The sequence below is a fragment of the Belonocnema kinseyi genome, chromosome 5 (genome assembly GCF_010883055.1).
Source record: "Belonocnema kinseyi isolate 2016_QV_RU_SX_M_011 chromosome 5, B_treatae_v1, whole genome shotgun sequence".
NCBI classification, from domain to species: Eukaryota; Metazoa; Arthropoda; class Insecta; order Hymenoptera; family Cynipidae; genus Belonocnema; species Belonocnema kinseyi.
This window is the reverse complement of record NC_046661.1, coordinates 147,092,387-147,103,245: the sequence shown is the minus strand read 5'-3', so window position 1 is coordinate 147,103,245 and position 10,859 is coordinate 147,092,387. Positions and strand designations below refer to the sequence as shown.

Below are 10,859 nucleotides of genomic sequence, written 5' to 3'. Positions count from 1 at the left end.
TGGCTGGGGGGTGGAGGGTAGTCCGTTTAGCGTGCAATCGACTCGGGATACTTATAAGATACTACCATGATTTTTTCAGATTTTTTGGTGCAAAAATAAATTGGGCCAAAAACCGGCCTTACCGACCCTCCCCCTTTGTATTCAAAAAGATATTTTGCATCAATCTTTGCATTTTCCATCAACTTTCCACCATAAGATGACTTTTCAGCCAACTTGACTTTCTACGAAATCATGTATTTTCAATCTAAAAGGGCGTATTTTCTATACAAAAAGACGGGGGTTGAACAAAACAGTTGAATTTCCAACGAAAAATGATTACTTTTTAACAAAAAAGTTTATTTTTTAACAAAATAATTAAATGTCGAACCAATTAGTAAATTTTTTAACCATAAGTGTTTAAATTAGAGCCAAAAATATGAAAGTAGATCTTAAAAATAAAAAGAATCACCTTCAAACTAAGAATATGGCTTTTCAACGAATTAGGTTGAATTTTTAACAAAATAATAAAATTTTTAAGCAAATAGTATAGAGTTTTTTTAATAAAAAGAGATGAATTTTGAACCAAAAGTACAATCATAGAATTTTCAATGAAAATTAATTCACTTTCAACCAAATCAGACGACTTTTCTAGAAAAAGATGAATTTTTAATCCAATATGACGAAATTTTCATCCAAAAAGACGAATGTTGAACAAAATATTTGAATTTTCTATAAAAAAATATGACTTTCCAATGAAATACTTTAATCTTCAACCACATAGTCAAATTATTAATTAAAAGAAATGAATTCGTAACTAGAAATAGAATAGTCGAATTTTCAGAGAAAAATAATAAATTTTCAACAAAAAAGATTTCTTTTAACGAAATAAGTTGAATTTTTAATTAAATAATACAAAAATTTCAAACAAACAGTCGAATTTTTAACCAAAAAGATCACTTCTAACCCAAAAATATAATAGTAGACTTTTCAACAAAAAGGAATGAAATTTCCACAATAATAGACGAATTTTCAGCCAAAAAAATATGACTTTTTATCAAAAGATTAATGTTTAACAAAAAATTTTATATTTGAAATTTCCACTGCAAACCTTTAATAAAAAATAAAAAACAGTTAGATTTGACCAAACAGTTTATATTTTCAACATGACTAGATTTTGACAAAAAAAAGTTGATTTTCTACCAACAAAAAAAGAAGAATTTTCAACAAAAAAACATAATTTTTTAACCAAAATGTTGAATTTTTAACCAAAAATAGAGCAGATAAATTTTCATTGAGAATGAATTTTTAATAAAAACAAAACCCAATTTTCTACAAAACAGTTTAAATTTATACCAATTTGTTGAATTTTCAAGCCAAAAAGCCTAATTCTTTATCAAACAATTTAATTTTTAAAACTAGAACATGAAATAACAACAAGAAAGTTAATTTACAATTAATCAGTTGACTTTTTAAACAAAATATTTGAATTTTTAGTTTTAAAAAACTTGTTTAACAACAAAACGAATTTTTAATTGAATGTTTTAACAATAAAAAAAAAAAACGAACTTTCACCTAAAATTATGAATCTTCAACGAAATTAAAAAAAATTCGTTCAACTTTCAACTAAGGAGTGGAATTTTTAATGAATAATTTTTTTGGTTCAAAATTCTGCTTTTTGGTCACAAATTCTACTATTTAGTTAAAGATTTAACTATTGTATTAAAAATTAAAGTCTTTTGTTAAAAAGTAATCGTTTTTGGACGAAAAATTATATTGTTTGGCAGAAAATTTATTTTTTTAAATTGAAAATTCATATTTTTTGGTTGAATAGTCATCTTTTTTGATTGAAAATTAATTCTTTTCATTTGAAAAGTCTATTATTGTATTTTTTCTTAATAAATAATCTCTTTTACTTAAAAAACATACTTTTTGTAAAAATTCAACGATTTTTTTTTAGTCATCGTTTTTGGTCGAAAATTTATACTTTTGTAGAAAATTCATATTTTTTTGCTGAAAAAATTTTTGGTGTTTAGTTCAAAATTCTACAAATTGTTTGAAAGTTAATTTATGGTTTATTGAAAATTGAACTAGGTTTTTAAAAAGTCACCTTTTTTTTGTTTAAAATTAACCTCTTGATTCAAAAAATCTATTTCGATTGAAAGTTAGTTCTTTTTATCAAAAAATAAAACAAAACAAAATTATATTTCTTTTTCAGAATTAATCTGAATTCAACTATTTTGTTAAAAAGTCATATTTTTATCGAATATTGATACTTTTTGGATTGAAAATTCTCTTTTACTTTAAAAATCGTCTTTTTGGGTAGGAAATTCAACTATTTACTAAAAAAAATATCACTTTTTGAATAGAAATTCATCTCTTGGTTAAAAATTCTACTATTTAGTTTAAAATTTAACTGTTTAGTTTAAAAGTAATCTTCTTTGGTTAAAAATTGATCCTTTTTGACTGAAAGCTAATTTTTTTTTTGCAGAAAAATTATATTTTAATTTTATAATTAATCTAAATTCAACTATTTTCTTAAAAAGTCATCTTTTTTTTTATCAAAATTTCAACTGATTTATTGAACACTTGTATTTTTTGATAGAAAATCCAACCTGACTTGTAAAATATTCATCTTTTTAAATTAAAAATTAAAAATTATGTTTGAAAATGCAACTCTTCCTCGTTGAAGTTTAATCTTTTTTGTTTTAAAATTCGATCATTTGGTTCAAGATTTGTCGATTAGATAAGTGTAATAAAAATTGTGTTTGGTGTGCAAGTTGTAATTTTGAATAAAATTGTAATTTTTCAACTGAAAAAAGGTGAAAAAATATGAGAAACCCCAAAATGGGAGAAAAATGTGACAAATTCCTAAAATAGGTGACAAAAGGTGAATAGGTGACACTCTGCGTTGACTGCAAATTAATTCAATTTTCAACAAAATAATAAAAAATTTAATTTAAATATAATATTTCCGGTTTTGCCGGTCAGTGGTCAGCCCGAAAAGCTTTATAGTTATCATCTTGAATTTTAAATCGTAACTATAATTCAAAATCAATTAATCAAATTTCATAATTATAAAAACGACCAATTTATATGAATCGTTAAAAATTTGAGTGGATTTTGCATGAAATTCTCGTAGAACTTAAATAAAATAGACCATCAAACAGGAAAATCTATAAGGAATTCTATTGATATAAAAGAATCCTGTAATATAATGTTTAATTGCTAAAACTGCAGCCTAGAATCGAATTCTCCAACTTGAAAATTTTTAAACAAAGAAATATATTTTCAGAAATTTTTTATATTTGAATATGGAAGAAATTTACTTACTCTTCAGGATATTCTTCGCCACAAGTAACTCTTAAGTCGATTTGAGCATAAACTGGTGAAGGTCCTGACATTCCCGTTTGAGGTGTTAAAGTTATTAAAATGTCCAGAGCTTGCCATTTCTTTTTTTGCTTATTTTTACGTAAGTCCCGTAACTCGTCTCCAAAAATTGACTGAAATTAAAACGACAATCTAAACCAATATAGTTGATTACTTTTTGTATAAAATTAGCCGAGGATGAAGCCCATTTGTCAATTTTTAAGTAGATTTTATAAAAATAGTGTAAATTTAAATCTTTTCTCAACTTATAGGTAATATCCGAAATAATCAAAATTTTGTACGGTTCTGGTGATCATTTTAAAGTTATTTTTCCATTGTGTCGCAACATCTTATGAGCATTAGTTTAAACAAAAAATCATATCACAGTAGAAGAACTGATCGCGTAACAAAAAAATGGAAAAATTTCAATATTCTTTTTGATGGAATAATATTTTTGTAAATATATGAAACATAATTAAAATACCGTCAAATTTATTTATTTAATTACTAACATTTACTGGATTAATATTATATTTATTTTTTAATAATAGGGTATCTAATTATAGTTTATTATAAAATTTATTTTATTACTAATTATTTATATTTAACCAAATAATTACAATTTATTTATATAAATAATTAATTAATATTAACTACATTAATTTTTTATAATAAATTTAACCGCAATTGCTGGCACTTTTTCATAAAGTTTCTATAAAAGTCGTTCAAAAATTCATATTTATTTAATTTTTTTTCTGATCTTCCTCCAAATAAGATGTTTTCGAATTTTTCCAATTTTTTTGTTATAACTTAAAGTTCTTGTACTTTGATAGGCCATTTTTGTAGGTTAATGCTCATATTACGATACAGTAGGAAAATACAGGGTGGCCGTTTAAATCGAAGAAATAAATTCCCGGTCTTCCCGGTACGCAAACATTTTTCACGTCAATGAAATTTAAAAAATGGAACACTAAAGCTATATTGATTATCAATTTTTAATGATTTTATTTTAATCTATTAAAAAAAAATTTGAATCTTTTAGTGAAATTTTTTGTCAATCCAAAAAGACGAATTTGTTCAGCCAAAAAGAATAAACTTTTAACAAAATAGTTGAATTTTCTATCAAATAGTTGCAGTTTTATCAAAAAATATCAGATTTTTCTAATTACAACATTTTGTATTTAAATGCTCAATAATTTACGCACATAAAATTGAAGGTACTAACATTTTTCTATATAAAAAAATATAAATCCAGATTATCATTTTCGATGCTCTAAATTAAAAAATGAATCAATGAACTTTAAAATTTTCAAAATTATATAAATTTAAGGAATTTTAAGCTAGAAACATCAGAGATTGAAAAATTGAAAAAATTTTAAGTGAACACTTCTTAAATTAGAAATTCAATTATTTTCTTTTTAAATAGTTATATTTTATTTAAAAATCTAGAATTTGTTTTAAATTTGCTTTAAATTTAAATTTATTCTGGAAACTTTTTCAGAACTTCTAAATATCTGACAAAATGAATTGAATTTTTTCTACAATTCTTAGAAAATTTCTTTATAATTTTGATGTATGAATAACAACTGAACATTTATTATTTGTAGCCGAAATTTGAGTAATTTTAAGAGATATGTAGAAGTTTTGAAAAGATTCAAACTTAATGTAAAACTTGAAATGATAGCTTAATATAAAACAAAATGTAGATTTTCGCAGATTTTAAACAAGCAAATTAGATTCTTTTCAAGAATTGTGAAAGGCTCTCAAAGAATAAAAACATTTTTTTAAGATTCATACAAAAATTAAAAATAATTTTTCATTTTCAAAAATTATTTCAAGAGAATATTTAAAAAGCCTTTCAAAGATTTAAACAAAATTTTCAAAAAAGATTCTAGAAGATTTTAAGAAAACTTTCTAAAATTTGCATGATAATTTTTGATCTTTTTAAAACTCCTAAATATCTCTTAAAATTAGTCAAATTTTTTCTACAAATGTTCATTTGTAAATCATACATCAAAATTTAAACATTTCACTTACAAATTAGGCATTTTTAGAAATTATAACGATTCCATGTTTTCTATGTTAAACAATTCAGTTAAAGATTCTTTACTTTTAAATATTTGGTTTCAATTTACTTGTCTTAAATAAAAATTCCAATATTACTGAATATTCAATAATTAATCTTTTTTTTTAATAAAAAATTTCTAATTGAATGGTTTAGAAATTTAATATTTTAGATTAAAACAATATTTGAAATTTAACAAAATCCTTTAATTAGGAATATATTAAGTTATTTTTAAGTTGAAAATAGTTTATAAACTTTCAGTCACACGTTCACATTTGTTTAATGACTAATACTTTCAAATTAAAATCGTTTTTGTTCACTTTTTATTACTTATAGTAAAGATAAATTTAAACATTTTTTATTTATTTATTAAATAAAATTATTCTTTATCAAAAATTTTAAACATCAAAGGCTTTTATTTTTTATTTGTTCAAGTCTTTGATAAAGCATTTAAAAATTCTTCAAATTAAAAATGCAAGCTTCGAAATAAAAATTTTAAATGGAAAATTTATAAAGTAAAAAATTTTGAATTAGACATTGTAAGCTAAATAATAGCATAATTGAAAAACATAAAAATTCAACTAATTATTTAAGAACTCTAGAAATCGAGCATGGACAGATTTTTCTTCTACAAATTTGTATAATTCCCGGTAAAAAAAATTCATTGTCATTTCTCGGTTTTTCCGGCCTTAAAAATTCCGTTTTTTCCCGGTCCAGTGGCCACCCTGAAAATAGCTTTAAAATAAGCCTAAGAACATTACGCAATGTTAATTATTTCGGATATTACTTAAAATGTAAGAAAAACTTGAAATTCACACTAATTTTGCAATATCTAATTTTGAAAAAAAAATTGGCTTCATCCTGAACTTATTTTATACAGAATTTTGACAGCGTTCTACCCTTTAAAGAGAAACATTTTTAGCTTTGACATAATTAAAATTGAGAAAACTTAATCATCAAAAAGAGTTAAACTCAAAATTAATCTGGGCTAAAATGTTTCTGAAATTCATTTTTGTATTTGCTTCACTAATTTCTAGCGTTAACAAAAATGTTGTGTTAAAAATAAATATATAAAAAGCTTAATAAATGCAGGATCAAAAATTGCTTTATTTTAATATTCATTTATTTATTTTAAATTATTTTATTACTTAAAGTTATTTTAGATCTTAAATTTGAAATCATGAAAATTAAATATAAAAAATATCCATTTTAATAAAAAAAAAAATCGTAAGAAAACTGACGCGAATTAAACATTTGTCCGTTTTGAACTTTTTGCAGTTAAATTTAAAATTTAAAATTAACTAATATATTATTTAAAATATCATACTTGTGTTTTTCGCTGTAAATTAGTATTTTCCAAAAATTTCCGTTTTTCGACTTTGTTAAGGTTTTTTTTTTTGAATGGGAATTTTTAAACAAAAATCGTTAGCTTTTAAAGGTTTATAATTTTTATACAATTTTACGCTTTTACATCGAAAAGGGTTGTTTTTTCCAACAAAAATCATTTTAATTAAAAAAGGCTAGAAAATCTTTATGCAATTTAGCATTATGTTAGTGTTTCCGTCAGAAATTAGTATTTTCAATTTTTAAAAAATTAGATTTTAAAAAAGATTCACAACTTTCTAACAATTTTTGGCTATGCTGGCGTTTTACACCAGAAATTGGTATTTTTAGTGAAAAATGATGATATTTTAAAGAAGATTTATAATTCTCAACAATTATATGTTATCTTAGTTTTTAAAAAATAATTAGTATTTTGAATAAAAAAAAAATGATTAGATTTTAAATAATATGAAGAATATTTACAATTTTCAGAAAATTCAGGTTAAGTAGTGTGTTTTACCTAAAAATGCATATTTTTAAACAAAAATAATTAGATTTAAATCCTATGATTTTTATTTAGAATAGTAATAGAATTTTGAAGCTTGAATAATTTCGAATTCTGTTTTTTTTTCCGTCGGAAATGGGTATTTTCAATATTTTTTTTTCAAATTTGCTTTTGAAGAATATTCACAACCCTTCAGTAATTGTTTGTTGTGTTTGCGTTTTATACCAGAAATTAGTATTTTTGGTAAATAATCATGTTGGTGCAAAAAATTATTAGATTTCAAAGAGATTTTTTTATACATTTGTGTGTCAAACTAGAGATTTTCAACATATATTTCAGAGAAGATCTACAATTTTGGAACAATTTACGATTTAAAATTTAGGACAATTGATTCTCACGTTATGCTAGTGTTTGTAGTCGATAATTATTGGTAATTTAGAAAAAAAGATTTCAAAGAATTGTTAAAATTTTGAACTTCAGGTCAATTCAAATTGTTTAACATGAAACCGATATTATAAATGAAAATCATTAGAATTAAATTCAATGATTTTAGCTAGCGTTTTTCTTAGGAAAAATTGGATCTTCATCAACTGAAAATGGAAGAAAATTAAAAATGAAAAATATTGTAAATTTCATTTTTAACTGTTTTAAATTCAACTTTCAATTTTCAACAGGTTAACATTTAACCTTTAAAAATTAAACTGTTGAAAAATGATGAAAATAAAAAATTCAATTTTGAACTGTTAAAAACTTAAGAAAAAAACACTAATATGATACTAAAAACAAGTAATAGAAATATCATATTTCCATAATTTTACACGAAAACTGAATTAATACAATTTTTAATCCATAAAAAAAATTTGGTCACCAGATTATAGTGTTTTTTGGTCTATTTTCTATTTTATATTTAGATGATTTTGAATTTCTCGTTAAACGCACCGAAGTAACCCAAACATACCAAAATAACCTAAATTTGTTGTGAATTGTAAATATTCTTTAAAAGCTAAACTTTTTTTTTACTGAAAATACCAATCATTAAAAAAAAACATAACATAAAATTGTTAAGAATTGTAAATCTTCTTCGAAAATTAATGAGTTTTTACTGAGAATACCAATATCTGGCGTAAAAGCCAACATAACCAAAAATTATTACAGGCTTGTGAATCTCTTTTTACATCAAGTTTTTAAAAAAGATTCAAAATGCTCATTTCCAACGAAAAGCACTAACAGAATCCGAAATTGTTCAAGCTCGAAAATTGTATTATTTTAAATAAAAAGCATTAGATTTATATCTAATTATTTTTGTTTAAAAATATCACTTTTAGGGTAAAAAACAATAACATAACCTATATTTGTTGTGAATTATAAATATTCTTTAAAAGCTAAACATTTTTTTTACTGAAAATACTAATTATTTAAAAAAAACAACATAACATGAAATTTTTTAGAATGACAAATCTTCTTATAATATGATGAGTTTCTTAATATAAATACCAATTTCCGGTCTAAAACCCCAACATAACCAAAAATTGTCAAAAAGTTGTGAATCATCTTTAAAATCTAATTAAAAAATTTTTTAATACAAACTTCCGACGAAAAACACTAAAATAACGCAACATTGTTAACAAACTTTTAATATTCTTCAAGTTATAAAGACTTTTGTTTCGAAATACCAATTTTCGATGTTAAACGCCAGTGAAACCTAAAATTGGTAAAAAAAAATTATGAACCTTCCAGATCTAATAATTTATGATTAACAATATCCATTTCCGGTGTAAAATCGCTAAGATAACCTATAATTATTTTTGACAGGTGGGAATCTTTATTTGAAATTTTTTATTAATTAAAAAAAGAATTTAATTCTTCGAAACTTTAATTTAAAATAAAAATTTTTCTGTGTTTTGATACTAATTTACAGCAAAAAACAATAACATAAAATATGTCTAATAATTTATTAGATAATCTGGATGTTTTAATATAACTGTACAAAAGTATTAAAAAGCATAAATTTTTCTGAGCTCGCAAGAAATTTCCTATGAATTTTTAGATTTAATTTTCATGATTTCAAATTTAAGATACAATATAACTTTAAATAATAAAACGCTTTCAGGTTTTCAACAACAATGATTACATTAATTATCAAAAATTTTGCTGTTGCATGTATTTTCTATTATTTTATAGAATATATACTATAAAATAACAACAATTTTGGTTTAATATTCATAAATTTTATCTTTTAATTTGAAGATTGTAGCACGAGACAAAAAAATCGCGCGCGTATGTTCTCTCATATATAAAACTTAATTATATTTGATTTTAAAGATAAGTAAAATTCAATAAAAAAACAATAAAGCTGATAAAGACTAAAATACAAAATATAGGGTATAGGTAAACAAGGTAAAACTAAGTCATTTACCTTCAGTACAGCAAGTTCGTTTTTCTGCCGATCAATATTGGTTTCCGATAATTCCAATTGAGACATTTTAAAAAAAACTTGCGTTAGCCGCTCATTTTTAAAGTTGTCAAAAAAAACTTATATATATATTTATGCACAAAGAATTGTTTACAATTTCATTGAGAGGAGGTTACGTCTAACCTAAAAAAAAATCAATCGAATCTCAATTCTGAGAATGTCGCGCGATTATTCAATCAAAACCATGAAGATGAGGAAATATAACACTTTGGTCTCAAGAATCCTCACTAATGAGTGATTGCTAATTGGTCTTTACATAAATTGTTAAGACAAAAATGGATATTTGCTTAAAAATAAATGTCGCGTCAACACCGCCAAAGGCACCGACACCATTGTAAACTGACGTTTGACATCACGGACATCGTAAACGATGACACAATGATGACACTGATGACTTCAACCAATCCGGAGTAGAGTTGAAAAGTCCCACTTAGCGGGAAATTTAAATTTCTCCACATGTCAGGAGAGGTGAAACTGTTCATTTTTAAAGGTGAAAACAGTGATGAGGGGAATAAACAGTTTGTTAATAAGCATAATATAAGAAAATATGGCCGAAATCAGACTCAGTTGATAAATTTAAACTGGTTTAGCTTATTTTAACTGGTCTAGCGAAATATCTCGAAAATCTCGGATTCATTGTTGTTGTTGAAAACCTGCTTGGTTTTGCATGACTTAAAGACATGTTTTATTTTAGTAAATGGCGAAATCTATGAACCCTAGCGGAAGAATCGGAGAGAATCAGAAAGAAAGTACCTTTCCGATTTCTATGTGAACTTTGCTTCCGTTTCTTTACGAACGTTTTCTCTTTCCGAAGCTTCCCGAACTGTTGCGAAGTGTCGCACTCTATTTACTTCTTTCTGAAACTTTCCGATTTCTTTCTGAATAAATGACGCAGTGTCCCACCGGCTCCACTGGCTCACGGATATGAGTGCCTAAAGATGTAGTAGTAAGTGGTGGTGGCGGTGCTTTTCGTTGACGCCTCCCCCACTACTCAAATGCCTGCTTGCGGACTCGGCTACGATAGCCCGTACTGTAAAATTCAGTTTTAGCGCGTAAGGTCCCTTTCTTCGTGGACAGTCACATATGTATATTCAATAAGTAAATATATAAATATAATGAAATAGAGCCTAACTAGAGGGACACTCTGC

General features: G+C 24.3%; 1 protein-coding gene across 1 annotated transcript in view; it reads right to left on the bottom strand.

Annotated features, from left to right (window-relative positions):
- LOC117173948 (eIF-2-alpha kinase GCN2) overlaps positions 1-10,022 on the bottom strand; it is a 94,996-nt gene extending 84,974 nt beyond the window's left edge. The window contains exons 1-2 of the mRNA XM_033362595.1: positions 9,655-10,022; positions 3,310-3,479 (exon numbers count right to left, since the gene is read on the bottom strand). Of these exons, the coding sequence (XP_033218486.1) occupies positions 3,310-3,479; positions 9,655-9,720 (236 nt within the window). The 5' untranslated portion in view covers positions 9,721-10,022. The remainder of the gene's footprint in view (positions 1-3,309; positions 3,480-9,654) is intronic.
- Between the last annotated feature and the right edge of the window lie 837 nt (positions 10,023-10,859).